Genomic DNA, 19,360 nt, shown 5'->3' with positions numbered 1-19,360 from the left:
TTTGGGGGTCATTTTAGAGGCTGCCTATCATAGTGAGATGATCATGCGGTTTCTGTCCTTTATTCCAGAGGGCAGTAAATCTCACCAGCTGCCTATTTTTATATGGCCACAAGTCAAGAATGGTTTTGGCATTTCTAAATGGTTGAAAGAAGATACTATTTTGTGACATGTGAAAATTAAATGAAATTAAAATCTCAGCACCATGCAATAAAGTTTTATTGGAGCACAGTCATGCTCATTTGTTTATGTATTGTCTGTGGCCACTTTGTAAAACATTGGCAATGTTTGTAAAACACTGGCAGAGTTGAGCAGCTGTGACAGAGACCATATGGCCAACAAAGCCTTAAATATTTCCTTATCCAGCCCCATACAGAAAAAGTTTGTTGATCTCTACTTTATTTTACTAATTATTATGAACTATTACATTAACTGATTTTCAGATGTTATACCACACTTGTATTTCTGGGATAAATCCCAGTTGGTTAAGATCCAGCCCTTTTATATGTTGCTGGATTCAGTTTGCTAAAATTTTGTTAAGTATTTCTGCATCTCTGTTCCTGAGGAATACAGTAGATTTCCTTTTATTGTGATATCTTTGTTTGGCTTTGACATCAGATATTTTTGGTATCAGAAAAATGTTGGCCGGAGAAAACAAGTTATGAAGTATTTCTTCTTTTACTTTATGAGTGAGTTTGAGTATTGGTGTTATTTTTTCTTTAAATATTTGATGGACTCACCAGTGAAGTAAGTCATCTGGGCTTGGGCTTTTTTTGTGGGACAATTTTGAATTACTGAATTTACTTGCTATAGATCTATTCAGATTGTCTATTTTCCTGTTGAGTCAAATTTGGTAATCTGTGCCTTCCCAGGAATTTGTCCATTTCACCTAGGTTGTCTGATTTGTTAGTATGAAGTTATTTATGGTATTACCTGATAAACATTTCATCTGTCTTTTGGCTAAAGTACTTAGTTCTCTCCTTTATTCCTGCTTTTGATAATCTGGGTCTTGTCTCTTACTTTCTTAGTCTAGGTTTGTCAATTTAAAAAACTTTTTTCAATGAACCAGCTCTTGGTTTCATTGATTTTATCACTGTTTTTGTTTCCTATTTCTCTGATATCCAATCTAATCTTTATTTTTTTCCTTCTTTTTGCTTTGCGCTTTGCCCTTCTTTCTATTTTCTTAAAGTTGAAGGTTGTTACTGATTTGAGCTTTCTTTCTTTCCTTTTTGTGATATAGGAATAAAGAGTTGTATCATTACCTTGGCTGAATCACATAAATTTTGGTAGCTTTTCATTTTCATTCAATTCAAAATTATTTAGAAGCATGATGCTGAATTTCCAAATACTTGAGCTTTTCCCACATTTTGTTCTGTCATGAATCTCTAGTTTAATTCTCTAGTTCTGGTCAGAGAACATATTTTGAATGATTTTAATCTTCTTAAACTGATTAAGACTTGTTTAGTGGCCCAATCTATGCTCTATCCTGGAGAATGTTCCAGTATGTTTGTAAAGAATGTTTATTCTGTAATCATTGGGTGGAGTGTTCTATCGGCATAGTATGCATTTTTCCATCTGTTTACTTTCAACCTATTTGCGGCTTTGAATCTAAAGCATGTCTCTTGTAGACAGCACATAGTTGCGTCTTGCTTTTTGTTTTTGGCTGCATTGGGTCTTCGTTGCTGTGTGCAGGCTTCTCTAGTCGTGGCGAGCGGGGTCTACTCTTCGTTGCAGTGCGTGGGCTTCTCATTGTGGTGGCTTCTCTAGTTGTGGGCCACCGGCTCTAGGCACACGGGCTTCAGTAGTTATGGCACGTGGGCTCAGTAGTTGTGTTGTGGGCTCTAGAGCGCAGGCTCAGTAGTTGTGGCGCACGGGCTTAGTTGCTCCGTGGCATGTGGGATCTTCCCAGATCAGGGCTCGAACCCACATCCCCTGCATTGGCAGGTGGATTCTTAGCCACCGCGCCACGAGGCAAGCCCCGGGTGTTGCTTTTTAATCCATATTGATAATCTGTCTTTTGGGTGAAGAGTTCAGTCTGTCTACATTTAATAAAATTATTGATATGGTTGGATTTTCCCTCCCATTTTGCAATCCTTTTCTATTTGCTTCATGCTTTTTTCGAGTTTGTTTTTCTGTGTCTCCTTTACTGTTTTCTTGTTTTAAGTGTACTGTTTCAATTCCTCTGTTGACTTTTTACCTTTTTATTTCTCTAATTATTTTCTTATAGTCTGCTCATGGAATACCATATGTATCTTAACTTACCACAATCTATTTCAAAACAATAACTTAGGGACTTCCCTGGTGGTCCAGTGGTAAAGAATCTGCCTTCTAATGCAGGGGATGCAGGTTCGATCCCTGGTCGGGGAACTAAGATCCCACATGCCACGGGGCAACTAAGCCCACGTGCCACAACTACTGAGCCCATGAGCCTCAACTAGATAGCCCGTGTGCTGCAAACTACAGAGCCCACGTGCTCTGGAACCCACACTCCACAACTAGAGAGAGAAAAAAACAACCTGCACACCACAACTAGAGAGAAGCCCGCATACCATAACTAAAGATCCTGCACACCTTAACAAAGATCCCACATGCCACAACTAAGACCCAACACAGCCAAAAAAATAAAATAAATTAAAACAAACAAACCAATAACTTAATGCGCATAAAGCACAAGCATGTTGCTTCAGTACATAATGGTTCCCTCCTCTCTCCTTTGTGCTATTATTTTCATATGTTCAAATATATTTCATATATTACTTCTATATATATATTATAGACCTAACAATACAATGTTATAATGATTGCTTTATACAATCTTCTATTTTCTAAAGAAGTTAAGAGAAGATATGAAAAAGTCAGAGTCTTAGATTTACCCACATATTTACCGTTTCTGATGTTTTTCATTTACCAATTCCTATGGATCCGAGTTACTGTCTGGTATTTATTTCCTTTCATCCTGAAGGGCTTCCTTTACTATTTCTTGCCAGGCATATTTACTAGGGACAAATTCTCTCCCTTTTTATCTGGGAATGTCATTATTTTGCCTACATTTACAGAGGACAGTTTTGCTAGATACAGAATTCTTGTTTTGTTCCTTTCAGCACACTGAGTATGTCACATGGCTCTGGTTTCCATTATTTCTGATTAGGTCACCCATTAACCAAATATTCTTTTTGTATACATGAGTTATTTTCCTTTTGCTGCTTTCAAAAATTTCTGTGTTCTATTTTCAACAGTTTGGCCCTAACATGTCTATATGGATATTTTTATCCTTCTTGGGGTTCAATGAACTTCTTAGATGTGTAGATTAACGTCTTTCATCAAATTTGGAAGGCTTTCTGCCACTAATTTCTCACTTTTTTTTTCTTCCTGCCTCTTTCTATCTTGTCTGGGATTCATTCACATTCTACTCTTGATGTTGTTCCACAGGTCTCTGAGGCTCTGTCCATTTTTCTTTAATCTTTCTGTTCTTTAGACTGGATGGATAATTGCTACAGATCTCTAAATTTATTTTTTTAATATTTATTTATTTATTTTTGGCGGCATGGGTCTTCATTGCTGCACAAGGGCTTTTCTCTAGTTGCGGCGAGTGGGGGCTACTCTTTGTTGCGGTGCGCAGGCTTCTCATTGCGGTGGCCTTTCTTGTTGCGGAGCACAGGCTCTAGGCACGTGGGCTTCAGTAGTTGTGGCACATGGGCTCAGTAGTTGTGGCTCACGGGCTTAGCTGCTCCACGGCATGTGGGCTCTTCCCGGACCAAGGATTGAACCCGTGTTCCCTGCATTGGCAGGCAGATTCTTAACCACTGCGCGACCAGGGAAGCCCTACAGATCTCTAAATTTATTGATTGATTACCTGTTTTTCTGGGGTTTTTTTCCCCCTAGCTTTACTGACATGTAATTGACATATAACATTATGTAAGTTTAAGGTATACAATGTGATGACTTGATACACATATATGTTGTGGAATGTTTACCACAAGAAGGTTAGTTAACACACTGTTTACCTCACATAAATACCATTTTGTTGTTGCTACAGTGAAAACATTTAAAATCTACTCTCAAGTATACTATACAGTACTGTTAACTACAGCCATCATGCTATATATGTTTTAGATACTGTATTTCCAATTCCAGAGTTTCCATTTGGCTCATATTTTACAATTTCTTTTAATTGATATTCTCTATTTAACGAGTTATTATTATCATACTTTGCTTATGAAAATTGGGTATATAATTAACATGTAACATTATATTAGTTTTAGGTGTACAACAAAATGATTCAATATACACATATATTGCAAAATGATTACCACAATAAGTCCATCCATTACTACGCACGGCTCCAATTTTTTTTTCTTGTGATGAAAACTTAAATTTCTTTCTTTCTTTCTGGCTGCGTTGGGTCTTCGCTGCTGCGCACGGGCTTCTCATTGCAGTGGTTTCTCTTGTTGTGGAGCACAGGCTCTAGGCGCACAGGCTTCGTAGTTGTGGCACTCAGGCTCAGTAGTTGTGGCTCTCAGGGTCTAGGGCTCAAGCTCAGTAGTTGTGGCACACAGACTTAGTTGCTCCGCGGCATGTGGGATCTTCCTGGAGCAGGGCTCGAACCTGTGTCCCCTGCATTGGCAGGCGGATTCTTAACCACTGCGCCACCAGGGAAGTCCATGAAAAGTTTTAAGACCTACTTTCCTTTAATTTTTAGAAATCTGATTTCAGTGTATGTAACGTGCACATATTTTTATTAAGTTTATCCTTAAGTATTTTATGTTCTTGGATGTTACCACGAATGTTGCTATATTTAAAATTTCATTTTCCATTTGTTCGTTGATGGTTTACGGATACAGAATTAATTTTTGCATATTGGCCATGTTTCCTGTGAACTTGCTAGAACCCTATCATGCCATTTAAAAATTATTTTCTAATCTGTATGACCCCGCTTTTTCTTCCCTTATTGTACTAGGTGGATTTCCAGTACAATGTTGAATAGATGTAGTAGACCTAATATCCATGCTTTGACCTTAGGGGGAAATGTTCAGTATTTTATGACTAAATACAATGTTAAAATTAGGTTTTTCATATATACGAGTTATCAGGTTGAGGAAGTTACCTTCTCCTAGTTTGTTTAGAGATTTTATCCTTAATGGGTGTTTAATTTTGTAAAATGCTTTTTCTGGATCTATTGAGATGATCATGTGATTTTTCTTCTTTGATCTGTTATTAAGTTGGAACTTAATAACACTGACTGATTTTGCATGTTAAAACAACCTTACATTTCCAAGATAAATCCAAATTGATTATGATTTATTACCCTTTTCATATGTTGCTGGGTTCAATTTGATAATATTTTGTTATGGATTTTTACATGTGCATGTGGGACATTGGCCAGTAGTTTCCTTTTCCTATAATTTTTATTTTATTTTTGATATCATGGTAATGATGATCTCATATAATGAGTAAGAAAGTTTTCCCTCCTCCTCTATTTTTTTGAAAGATTATTCCTTTCTAAAATATTCGATAGAATTCAGTACTGTCCAAGCCTAGAAGTTTTTGTTTTTATTTTTTGGTGGTAAGGTTTTTAATCACCAATCCAGTTTATAAAGATATAAGGCGGGCTTCCCTGGTGGCGCAGTGGTTGAGAGTCTGCCTGCCAATGCAGGGGACACGGGTTCAAGCCCTGGTCTGGGAAGATCCCACGTGCCACGGAGCAGCTGGGCCCGTAAGCTACAAATACTGAGCTCTGCGCGTCTGGAGCCTGTGCTCCGCAGCAAGAGAGGCCGCGACAGTGAGAGGCCTGCGCGTCTGGAGCCTGTGCTCCGCAGCAAGAGAGGCCGCGACAGTGAGAGGCCCGCGCACCGCGATGAAGAGTGGCCCCCGCTTGCCACAACTAGAGAAAGCCCTCGCACAGAAACGAAGACCCAACACAGCCAAAAATAAATAAATGAATAAATAAATTTATAAAAAAAAAAAAAGATATAAGGCTATTCAGATTTTCTATTTCTTTACAGTTTTGGTAACTTGTGTCTTTTAAGGAAATTATCTATTTCATCTAAGCTGTCAAATTTATTGGCATAAAATTGCTCATAACATCCTCTAATTACCTTTTGAATATGTGTAGAAACTTTAGTGATATTTCTTCTTACAGTCTTGGTACTGGTGATTTGTGTCTTCTTTCTTGACTAATCTCAACAGAGGTCGATCGAGCTTATTGATTTTATTTCAAAGAAACAGCTTCTGGTTTCATGGATTTTTCTCTACTCTATGCCCATTTTTTATTTCATTGATTTCCACCATTATCTTTTTTATTTCCTTCCTTTTACTTATTGTAGATTTACTTTTCTTCCTCTAGTTTTCAAAGGGGGAAGATTTGATTTTAAACCTTTCTTTTAAGATAAGCATTTACAGGACTTCACTGGTGGTACAGTGGTTAAGAATCCACCTGCCAATGCAGGGGACATGGGTTCGAGCCCTGGTCCGGGAAGATCCCATATGATGCAGAGCAACTAAGCCCGTGTGCCACAACTACTGAGCCTGCGCTCTAGAGCCCGCGAGCCACAACTGCTGAGTGCACGTGCCACAACTACTGAAGCCTGTGTGCCTAGAGCCGTGCTCCGCAACAAGAGAAGCCACCGCAATGAGAAGCCCGCACACCGCAACGAAGAGTAGTCCCTGCTCGCCGCAACTAGAGAAAGCCTGTGTGCAGTAAAGAAGACCCAATGCGGCCACAAAAAAAAGATAAGCATTCACAGCTAAGCACTGCCTTCAATGAATTCCACAAGATTCGAATGTTGTGTTGCCACTATCACACAGCGAAACTTATTTTGTAATTTTCTTTGTAATTTATTCCTTGACTCACGGATTATTCAGAAGGGTGATATTTAATTTTCAAAATTTCCGGATATGTGCTATTTGATTTCTACTTTAGTTCTGTTGAGGCCATAGAATACTCTCAATATGATCTCGATCATTCTAAATTTACGGAAATTTGTTTTATGGCTGATTATTTGGTATATCTTATTGAATATCCCAGTAATGAAAAGCATGCTTTCTGGTACAGCATTCTATGTCACTTAGGACAAGTTCACTGATAGTGTTGCTCAAGTCATCTATAGCTTCTCCATTTTCTTTTTTTTTTTTTCTGTCTACTTGTTTTATTTTTACTGAAAGAGGAGGGTACTATTTAATATCCTTCCATCTACTCTTCTTCCTGAAGTTTACATCATCTGATATTAATAACCACTCCAACTTTCCTGTGATTAGTGTTTGTGATAGTATATCTTTTTCCATCCTTCTACTCTTTTTTCTGGGGGGGGTATGTCACATGGTGTGAGGGATCTTAGTTCCCCATCCAGGGATCAAACCATCACCCCCTGCAGTCGAAGCACAGAGTCTTAACCATTGGGTCTCCAGGGAAGTCCCCCATCCTTGTACTCTTTTTTTTTTTTTAAGAGAAATTTTCCCTTTTTAAATAATTAATTAAATTTTGGCTGCACTGGGTCTTTGTTGCAGTGTGCGGGCTCTTCATTGCACACGGGCTCTAGAGCAATGGGCTCAGTGGTTGCAGCACACAAGCTTAGTTGCCCCACGGCATGTGGGATCTTAGTTTCCCAACCAGGGATCAAACCCAGGCCCCCTGCATTGGCAGTGTGGAGTCTTAACCGCTGCACCACCAGGTAAGTCCCTCACCATCCTTTTGCTCTCAATCTCCATATTATCTTTAAGTTTTCTTGAATTCTTGAGCATATTTGTAATTGCTCTTCTTAAACGTTTGGATGGTCAATTTTATAAACTGTCCTTTCTGGGTCTGTTTCTATTGCCTAGTTTTTCTTCTGGTTCTTCTTCTGGTATCACTTCCTGCTTCTTTGCATGTATTGTAATATTTGATGGGATGCTGGAAATTATGCTACACATTGCTGAGCGTCTAGACTTTGTGTCTCTCTTTAAAGAATGTTGAGTTTTGATTTAGCAGGCAGTTAAATTAGTTGTGAATCAATTTGATCCTGATTTTTTTCCTTTTAGCCTTTATTAGGGCTGGTCTAGTTTAGCTCCACTACCAAGGTGTGACCCTTCTGAAGTCTCTATTCAATGTCCCAAGGTGTTCAGTGAGCTTTCTCCATTTTGATTAGTCACAACTCCCAACCTTATTTAAGCTCTGGCAATTCTTCAGTTCAGTTTCCCAGTAATTGTTCTTTCCTTATTAGATGTTCTTTGCCCAGCTTTGTGGGGTCTCAATATGTGCATATATAGTTTACTATTCAGCCAAATTTGTGTAGACTTCTGTAGCCCTTTTTTGAGTAGCTCCCCGCTCTCCAGACACATATTTAGCCATGCTGGTCTCCCTGAACTTTGATCTCTTTCTCTTCAAATCAGCCAGAACTTTGTGCTGTGCTTGGGTTCCTTCTCCTTGTGCCATTATCTAGAAAATGCCACCAAGCAGAAAGCCAGGGCAATCATAAGGCTCACCTCATTTGTTTCTCAGTCCTGCTCTGCATGTTGTCCAACATCTAATACTGCTTGTTTTCTATGCTTTGTACAGTTTTAGAGTTGTTTACAGCAGGAGGGCAGTGACTGTAATCATCAGAAGCAGAAGTCTCCACCTTTGATTTTAAAGTTTGTATCTTTTTTCTTTTAAGCTATGTTTAATATACACTAAGTCCCCTACATATGAACCTTCAAGTTGCGGACTTTCAAAGATGCGACCGTGTGTTACATCAATGTCAGGCGTGAGTGAAATTGCAGCTTGCCCTCCGTCTCCTACTGCTGACGATCCTTCAGCTCTACCGTCTCCCACCTCCTCTCCCTCCTCCAGTCAGTAACTCTTCTTGCTTGTTCACTCGATGCCAGCCTCTGTATGCCAGCTGTTGTGCTGTACTACTGTACTTTTCAAGGTACTGTACTGTAAGATTAAAAACGTTTTCTTTATTTTTTGTGGTTTTTTAAATGTATTATTTGTGTGAAAAGTATTATAAATCTATACCGTACAGGACTACATAGCTGATTGTGTCAGTTGGGTACCTAGGCTAACTTTCTTGGACTTACAAACAAACTGGACTTAAGAACATGCTCTTGGAACGGAACTCGTTTGTATGTAGGGGACTTACTGTATTTCTAAAGTCACTAGAACATGCAAAATTCTGAACATTAACCAGTGCTTATTTGATAATTTTAAGATATTATGGGTTTTTTAAAATAGGAGTGGTAAAGTTAATGTGCTTATGTTAAAAGCTTTTATCTTTCAGAAATGCATATTTTAGAAATGCATATTTACAGATTAAATAATACAGTGTCTAGGGCTTTTTTCAAAATAAAACAAAATGAGTAAGATAAAAGGGCAGGGGTATAGAAAAAACGAGACTAGCCATAAAGTGACAAGTTCTGTTATCAGTTTGAAGCTGGGTGAGAGGTTCACTATACTATTTTGTCTAGATTGGCATATATTTAAATTTTTCATAAGAAATCAAAAGTCAGTAGAAGTAATATCTGTGTGGTTATACCTCCAACTTGATATGAATTGGTTCATGTGTTCTATTTTGTTTTCAATTTTTAGGGACTGCTTTTTTTTTTTTTTTGACTTAATCCATATTTCAATTATATAAAATATTTACATTTAATTTTAAAGTAAAATTACAAAACATGATACTTCAGAGGTCTCCCTTTCATTCTTGTCTCTTCATGGTTTTTCTCTCCCCATAAGTAACCATTTTATTCATTTATGATGATTTTTCCATTGTTTCTTTTGAAAATATAAATCCTCAGACACTTTCTTGAATTAAAAGTTAACAAGTTGTGGGATTTCCCTGGCCGCGCAGTGGTTAAGAATCCGCCTGCCAATGCAGGGGACACGGGTTCGATTCCTGGTCCGGGAAGAGCCCACATGCTGCAGAACAACTAAGCCGGTGTGCCACAACTACTGAGTCTGCGCTCTAGAGCCCATGAGCCACAACTACTGAGCCCGTGTGCCACAACTACTGAAGCTGGGGTGCCTAGAGCCCATGTTCCGTAACAAGAGAAGCCACCACAATGGGAAGCCCGCACACTGCAACGGAGAGGCGCCCCCGCTTGCTGCAACTAGAGAAAGCCCGCATGTAGCAACAAAACCCAACGCAGCCAAAAATAAATAAAATAAAATAATTAAAAAACAAAAAAGTTAACCAGTTGTAACCTCAAAGAAAGCAATAAAATAGACAATGTGTACCCTGTGCTTGGACTGTCTTCTACTTTCCCTCATTCAAGCAATTCTAAAGAGCCCATCTCTTTCATGAGGCCTTTTTGAACAACAGGAGGATCCACTGACTAATCCTGGCCACTCCCTGTGTAAACATCTTCTTCACCTTCCAATAGGCAACAATTTCCCTACATAATATTTAAATGTTATTTGATACATGTTATTACCAATAGATCCTTAGGCTGAATGTTTTTTATGTCTACCTTCTTATGTCTATTGGGTCTGTGACAGTAAACTCTGAAGGATGGAGGATTATGCTTTCTTTCTTTTATATTGTGACTGACACAAGACACTGTACTTTTAAAGAGTCATTTAATAAACACTCTCTATATTGATTACTCTAAGCTATGTTTAAGATTTTACATCTTTTTATAGCATCACCTGTTTATGTGTCTTTTGAATGACAGCTACTAGTGTCTTTTTGAAATATAAGTAGTCCTATATTAGTATTCCCTACTGCACATTCACTGACTACAATTTTAAGTTTTCTTTTAAAAATCAAAACAGAATTTGAGCCAAATTCTAAAATAAGTATCTTATTCCATTTCTAAATTTAAACATCTTTCCTCTATAAAACCAAAATGAAATTTGCTAAATATATTTAGTAGTATGCATTAAAAGCTAGTATAGGCAGGACACAAGAGGCTATGACTTACCCTTCTAAAACATAAAATACTTACGCATCTGTAGTCTTTGTACACCCATTGAGATTCAGTACTTCAATGTTCCTACAGTTTTGTGCAAAGGTCCTTTACAGGAAAGAAAGTAAAGGGTTTGAGGTAAAACGGGCACAATTCTCGGCATTAAAAAAATAATAGAAGATACCAATAGTGGTAATAATGGATATTACTGGTACAAAATGGTATAAAAAGTTGTTCACAATTACAAATAAATTACTTTTCAACCATAAACTTTTAAACATCAATCTTTTTGTCAACCAAAGTTAAAATTATCCTAACTTCGAGTAAACAAACTTAAAAAAATTTACTCAAAGCTCCAAATGAACCATTTATAATATGGGGAATCTGGCTTTTTGGGGGGAGCACTTGTTCTTGTTTTATTCTCAAAACCACACATCCCATGACTGGGTATTTGTGTTATAAGCAGTGAATGTGTATTTGGGTTCAGAATAGCTTAGGAATATGAAAACTATTCCAGCCTTTTCTGGGTGAGACAGTGCTGTGTTCGGTGTTGTTCTTCACTTCAGTCAAGAAGATGAGTTAATCGATAGCTATGTTTTTACCTTAATGCATTGTCTCCTACTCCGAGACACCCACGAAGACTTAGCTTTCGTAAAAAGCCCCCACACCTTTTTGAGATATTCTCCACTACCCGGCCCTGTAAAAAAAGAAGACAGGTATACAAAGATAAGCCACCACATCGTTTTTGAAAAGACCACATCCTCGTTTTTAAGAGACTTCTACTCGTTTTAAAGACCTAATTAAATCAATATGAAATTTTCAACTTACTGGGAGAAAGCTTTCCTGATTAACCCATCTACTTGAAACATACCTAAACCCTATATTGTTATTTACTTTGTTCCTCTTGTAAGATACCCTGCATTTGAGGAAATGGTGCTCTGTAGTTCTCTTATGCCACTACATCAATGTAGATTCCCTCCTGCAGCCACAGGACATTAACTCTCTCTATTATTTCTGTGTATTTACTTTAGTACTCTAAATACAGCAGAGACTCAATGAACACTTCACAAAAGCTTGCTGAATGGTTTTGTAGGCCAGGCTACTTTAAATATTTACATCCATGAAGATCAGAGAATTGTGAAAAACAGAAAAATCCAGCACGTCGGTGGGTACCATTTTAAAAGTACTTTATGGGACTTCCCTGGCAGTCCAATGGTTAAGACTTTGCTTTCCAATGCAAGGGGTGTGGGTTTGATCCCTGGTTGGGGAGCTAAGATCCCATATGCCTCGTGGCCAAAAAACCAAAACATAGAACAGAAGCAATATGGTAACAAATTCAATAAAGACTTTAAAAATGGTCCACATCAAAAAGAAAGTCTTTAAAAAAATATTAAAAAATAAAAGTACTGGGCTTCCCTGGTGGTGCAGTGGTTGAGAGTCCGCTTGCCGATGCAGGGGACATGGGTTCGTGCCCCGGTCCGGGAAGATCCCACATGCCGCGGAGCGGCTGGGCCCATGAGCCATGGCCGCTGAGCCCGCACGTCCGGAGCCTGTGCTCCGCAACGGGAGAGGCCACAACAGTGAGAGGCCCGCGTACCGCAAAAAAATAAATAAAATAAAATAAAAGTACTTTATGAAGATAATATAAAGTTCATGTGAGGTTTTTTTAACTTCTTACATGGATTCTCAAGACCACTAAGTTCCACTAGAACTTAAAAAAAAAAAAAAAACCAACAGAAAAAATAGCTACATCTAAATCTTATTTAATCCTTATAACACAGTGAGGAAGCTATTATCCACTCTCCAGATGAGAAAACCAAGGACTACAGAGCTCAAATTCAGGTTAAAATAATTTAAGCTTAAGCCATTCTTCTCCATTTTAGAGAAAATAGGCAATACTAAGAGATAAAATATGGGGGAGAAGTGAGAAGGGAAAAAATCTCTCCCCAATAAAAGTAATCCAATTCATTCTCTACAAAAACTATCTATAGGCTCCCCCAGAACCCAGAGTGCTCATCGAGAAGAATTTATGCAGATATCATGCTCCAATAAATTAACTCCACTTATTTATAAATAAACAAATATGAAAAGACTTCCTTAAAAAGAGCAAACAAAGGTTCACATTTCCACCACAAAAATAAAAACAAAAATTTCTGAGTCCTATTAATACTAAATAACTCAGTATTATTTCAGTAAAATAATTCTGCTCATTCTCAAAAACTGAACCAGTTCTTGGGAAAATTGCAAGCTCCCATGAAGTTCAGATGTACTGAAATGAACAGTCTCTCTCTCCAGGGAAAGGAGATTTACGTGGTTGGGGCTAATCTGTCCTGTATGCTGCAATTACATTCTAGCGAGAGAGATGGGGCCACACACCACACAGGCATACCTCGATATCCCTCTGGAAATCAAACAGGTCAATTCGCTGCCAGTTACTGCCATCCAGAGCCAGAACATTCCAGGCCTATTTTGAAGAAGAAGAGACAGAATGAACAGAAGCTGAAAATGAAGGGGAAAAGCTAGCAAAATTCAAGCTCACAATTCAACCTACTAATGATTGAAATTGACCAAACAATTTCTTAGCACCTCCACCATTAACTCCCAAAAAGTCAGTCTTATTTCTGATTCATACTTTATTCTCCAAGTAGATTATCTCATAAATGAGTGGGTACAGAAATTAGTAGCTACGAAAGATCTTATATTAGCGTGCTGGGGTAAGAACAGGTTGTGATAAGTATCATAGCCGGAAACTGTCTTCCAACTTGAGTTTCGAATCTCAAAATGAGATAATCCAGCTAATGAAAAAGCAAGTCTGTTACTCTATCCCTCAACTAGGAACGAGGTGAGTGTGAAACCAAAGAAAGAAGACGGCACTCTGAATGTCATGTGTTCAATACATATGCCATGTTCAATAAAAATATGCTATTCATAGCATCACTCGTTTGGACCCAAAACTGTGATATGGTGACCTGGGATTACAAAAGACACTATCATTTCTCAGTATACATGACAGAGACTTAATGCTTTCCTCATTACCAATTTGCTCACTCAGGCATGTTTTTCAATTGGTCATCTTTTCCTTCAACTTGATTCAGTGGTAATTTTAAACACTGAAAGTCTTAAGACTTCTCATACATTTCTTTAATTACCTAAAGGGAGGCAAGAAAGCTTCCAAGATTTTCAACCTTTCAGGATAAGGTGAAAAATGACTCCACTAAGAGTTAATCTTTTGCGGATCGTTCTGTATTTTAATCAGAAAGCCTTTAAACGTCTTCCCTACTAAATTTAAAGTGTAAACAAAAGTCTTAACACTGTTAAGTTATAAACTTAGAATATTATCTCTTACTACAACAATTCAAAACACAGATTCGATACTGAAATTCTAAAACGGAAATTAAAGATACACTTATAAGCCCCAGGTAACTATCACACAATCAGTAAGAAAGATGTCAGGGGCGTGAGGGTAAACCAAGTTATTATTATAGAAATCTTTAAGGTTTTCTCAGGATTTCAATGTTACTTTTCTTTTTGTGGCTTCATATTTTTCCAACAGTTTCTTATATGGCTCCATGGGAGACAAGAGATAAAACTTTTAAAGATCATATGTTTACTAGATTCTTGGGCTAACTGCATCTCTGATTTGATACTTCTCATTTCCTCATACTACTTTCTTCACCAAGCAGGACACATGCTAAAGTGAGACTAAAATTAGGAATGACAGGTTCCTCTCTAGAGTTTTTGTTGTTTTTTTTTTTTTAAAGCAAATTAACTAAATACTTCAAGTACAGAGAATAACAAGCTAACTACCAATGTTCCAATTGTACAGATTTAATGAAAATTGGCATTGTGCTTCCTTTTAAGTTAAGACACATTAAGAAGGAAGAGGAACCTGAACATGAAAACAACAATTAAAACTCACTCAAATCAACATTCTTGAGATGAGACTGCAACCAAACAGGTTAAGACACTGGTCTGGGAATTTTGTTTCTCAATGATGACCTCAGCTTCATATGGAGACAAAAAAGAAACCCCACTCATTTGTACCAGCCATGACTAGGGCAACCACTCAGGTACCAGGAACAGAACTGTCATGAATAGAAATCATCAAAATATGCCTGATTGTTTCTTAAATAGCTGAGATACAGATTTACTATGGCTTTTAGGATGTAGAAATTACATTAAAGTTAGCAAGATGAGGTGGATTTTCTATGGCAAGTTTTGTGGGTTTTTTTATTTTTTTTGAAGGAAATTGGTGATGGAAATTTGAAGGAAAACCTGGGCCCACTTAACAGAGGTAAACACAATACTCTGATGCTGAGTATTGTGATATAACCATATTACATACTCGGCACCTAGGACTATACCTGGTACATAGTAGGTTCTCAATAAGTATTTGTTAAACGTCAAAAAGCCATTGTCCAAAAAAAAAAAAAAAAAAGCCATTGTCCAGTTTACAAAAAGATGATAACTGTACGTACTCATTCATTTTATTAATTATTATATATCTGTATTACAATAGAGACTATGAATGATTCATAAAGCAATTTTCCCACAACAGAGATTCTATTCTTAATATTAGTGGCAGCAATAAGATTATGTTTCACTGTTTTGTCATAGTAATGTCAATTGACAAAAATGGATAAGTAAGAGTAATGCAGAAACTTGACTTTGAGAATGGAATTTGATTTGCTCTACAATTTCTTAAAAATTAAATTCTAGCTATAACCTTTTGAGAAAAAAATATAGGGAGATATCAAGAGCCTTCCATGTATGTACATAAAATGAATAAGGGAAACAATGAAATACTATATTATTACAGTTCTGAGTAAAGCCTATTCTTTTAATTTGCATGTTTAGTGCTTTTTCCTTGAAAATGTTTCTTCTGTTTGTATTACACAAATAGTCAAGAATTTCAAAAAATTAAAGTTAGAGATAGTACATATAGTAGAATTCCACTGTAGAATTAACAGGGGTTTGGGTATCCCATGGGTGAAACCACAACCTTGGAAACATAACATACAACTACCATCTGAAGTAAATAGTTGGCCTACTACAGAAGCTGATTATCATTAATGTCAGGAAGGGATGCTCTTGTAATCATGTCAGCCATTCTTACCCTGGAGACCTGAGCACAGCGACACAAGGTAACAACATCCAGAAAAGAAAATATCCTAAAAAGAGATGGAGGAAAACTTTATTATATGATGAATTACTTTCTCTTGATTTTTGCTTATAAATAATTGGTGATGTTAACACATGCACAAAAAGGCAGATGGTTCTTTAAACAATAACACAAAAAGCTGAGGCAATTTAAAATACTGCCCATAAAAATGTAGGGGGAAAAGGTAATCTTTTACTTGATAACGTACATGTAAGTACCATAACGAGTTCATTTATTCACATCAAGGGATGATAAAATATTTCTGATACTTTTAAAAGTAAAAAACCAATTTCCATATTCTGGTTATCAAAAGAAACAGGCTAGGGGATGGTTATGTTTATAAAGAATTTTACAGTTATGAAGGAAAAAAGATAAAATATTGGTAAAACCTAAAACTGAGCAACTATAAAATGTTAAATCTCTATATATTTAATTCCAATTTGGGAAATTATAAAACTCAGTTAACACATCAATGTCAGGACACACCACCTAAAATTCTTCTCAGTCTTAGAGAGGCTAAATATTTATTTTGTAGCGTTATTATTTGAAATAATTAATTTGCTAAAGGACGATAACTCTCTATACCATAAGCCACCTGTAAAAACAGGTCAGAGCATCCTGGGAATAAAGTGAACGGGTTACTTGTGCCTACAGTTCTCCTTACTCATGAACGCCCTTCAAGATCATTTTCATCTGAATAACAAGTAAAGCTCTTGTGCAGTTGGCAAAAGGTACAACAGAGCATGTACTCTAAAGACGATACTCCTTGAGATAGCTGGAGTGTTACAAAATGGAGGTCAGGAAGCATTAATCTGGAGACGAATGAAAGCTACACTTTCTTTTCTGTTATTACTCTGAGTTAGCTTAATAGAGCAAAATTTTGTTATTTAGTGATTAGAGGCTGTCAATCACATTTTAGAACTTGGAATAAACTGAGTTAATAATTACATCAGACAAAGTTATATGCATTTTGTAAATAAAGTTTTTTGAAACTCTTTAAAATTGGGGTAATATACATAACATTAAACTTACCATTTAACCACTTTTAAGGGTATAGTTCAGGGGCATTTAAGTACATTCACACTGTTGTACCACCACCACCACCATCCATCTCTAGAACTTTCTCATCTCCCCAAACTGAAACTCTGGACACAGTAAACAATGACTCCCCATTTCCCTCTCCCCCAGCCGCTGGCAACCACCACTCTACTTTCATTCTTTACGAATTTGGCTACTCTAGGTACTTCATATGAGTGGAATCATGGTATTTGCCCTTTTGTGATGGGCTTATTTCATTTAGCACCAATGTCTTCAAGGTCCATCCATGTTGTAGCATGTAGTATCAGAATTTCCTTCCTTTTTAAAGCTGTATACCACATTTTCTACATCTGTCCATAGACGGAAACGTTGAAACTTTCTTGTTCCCCTGAGGCGGACTTGCTACCACCCTGATGGCTCTCTTTAATAAAATAAATTTCAAATGGCGGAGGAGGAACCAAGTTGGTGGAGTAGAAGGACGTGCTCTCACTCCCTCTTGCGAGAACACCAGAATCACAACTAGCTGCTGGACAATCATCAACAGGAAGACACTGGAACTCACCAAAAAAGATACCCCATATGCGAAGACAAAGGAGAAGCTACAATGAGATGGTAGGAGGGGCGCAATCACAGTAAAATCAAATCCCATAACTGCTGGGTGGGTGACTCACAGACTGGAGAACACCTACACCACAGAAGTCCACCCACTGGAGTGAAGGTTCTGAGCCCCACGTCAGGCTTCCCAACCTGGGGGTCCGGCAACGGGAGGAGGAATTCCTAGAGAATCAGACTTTGAAGCTAGTGGGAATTGATTGCAGGACTGGGAGAAACAGAGACTCCACTCTTGGAGGGCACACACAAAGTAGTGTGCGCATTGGGACCCAGGGGAAGGCGCAGTGACCCCAGGGGAGACTGAACCAGAACTACTTGCTAGTGTCGGAGGGTCTCCTGCAGAGGCAGGGGGGTGGCTGTGGCTCACCGTGGGGACAAGGACACTGGCAGCAGAAGTTCTGGTAAGTACTCCTTGCCGTGAGCCCTCCCAGAGTCCGCCATTAGCCCCACCAAACAGCCCAGGTAGGCTCCAGTGTTGGGTTGCCTCAGGCCAAACAAGCAACAGGGAGGGAACCCAGCCCCACCCATCAACAGTCAAGTGGATTGAAGCTTTACTGAGCTCTGCCCACCAGAGCAACAGTCAGCTCTACCCACCACCAGTCCCTCCCATCAGGGAACTTGCACAAGCCTCTTAGATAGCCTCATCCACCAGAGGGCAGACAGCAGAAGCAAGAACTACAATCCTGCAGCCTGTGCAACAAAAACCACATTGACAGAAAGAAAGACAAGATGAAAAGGCAGAGGGCTATGTACCAGATGAAGGAAAAAGATAAAACCCCAGAAAAACAACTAAATGAAGTGGAGATAGGTAAACCTTCCAGAAAAAGAATTCAGAAAAATGACAGTGAAGATGATCCAGGACCTCGGAAAAAGAATGGAGGCAAAGATCAAGAAGATGCAAGAAATGTTTAACAAAGATCTAGAAGAAGTAAAGAACAAACAAACAGAGATGAACAATACAATAACTGATATGAAAACTACACTAGAAGGAATCAATAGCAGAATAACTGAGGCAGAAGAACGGATAAGTGACCTGGAAGACAGAATGGTGGAATTCACTGCTGCGGAACAGAATAAAGAAAAAAGAATGAAAAGAAATGAAGACAGCCTAAGAGCTGGGACAACATTAAACGTCAACAACATTTGCATTATAGGGGTCCCAGAAGGAGAAGAGAGAGAGAAAGGACCTGAGAAAATATTTGAAGAGATTATAGTCAAAAACTTCCCTAACATGGGAAAGGAAATAGCCACCCAAGTCCGGGAAGCGCAGTGAGTCCCATACAGGATAAACCCAAGGAGAAACATGCCAAGACACATAAGTAATCAAATTGGCAAAAATTAAAGACAAAGAAAAATTACTGAAAGCAGCGAGGGAAAAAAGACAAATAACATACAAGGGAACTCCCATAAGGTTAACAGCTGATTTTTCAGCAGAAACTCTACAAGCCAGAAGGGAGTGGCAAGATATACTTAAACTGATGAAAGGGAAGAACCTACAACCAAGATTACTCTACCCGGCAAGGATCTCATTCAGATTCGATGGAGAAATCAAAAGCTTTACAGACAAGCAAAAGCTAAGAGAATTCAGCACCACCAAACCAGCTCTACAACAAATGCTAAAGGAACTTCTCTAAGTGGGAAACACAAGAGAAGAAAAGGACCTACAAAAACAAACCCAAAACAATTAAGAAA

General features: G+C 38.1%; 1 protein-coding gene across 2 annotated transcripts in view; it reads right to left on the bottom strand.

Annotated features, from left to right (window-relative positions):
* The window catches only part of FBXL20 (F-box and leucine rich repeat protein 20), a 111,755-nt gene that overhangs the window by 18,631 nt on the left and 73,764 nt on the right, over positions 1-19,360 (bottom strand). For both annotated transcript variants that reach the window (XM_065897811.1, XM_065897812.1), the window contains 4 exons: positions 15,974-16,028; positions 13,247-13,321; positions 11,460-11,554; positions 10,897-10,965 (listed from right to left, as the gene is read on the bottom strand). In XM_065897811.1, the coding sequence (XP_065753883.1) occupies positions 10,897-10,965; positions 11,460-11,554; positions 13,247-13,321; positions 15,974-16,028 (294 nt within the window). The remainder of the gene's footprint in view (positions 1-10,896; positions 10,966-11,459; positions 11,555-13,246; positions 13,322-15,973; positions 16,029-19,360) is intronic.

Source organism: Phocoena phocoena, chromosome 19 (assembly GCF_963924675.1).
Source record: "Phocoena phocoena chromosome 19, mPhoPho1.1, whole genome shotgun sequence".
Lineage (NCBI taxonomy): Eukaryota > Metazoa > Chordata > Mammalia > Artiodactyla > Phocoenidae > Phocoena > Phocoena phocoena.
This window is presented reverse-complemented; position numbering and strand designations above follow the sequence as displayed.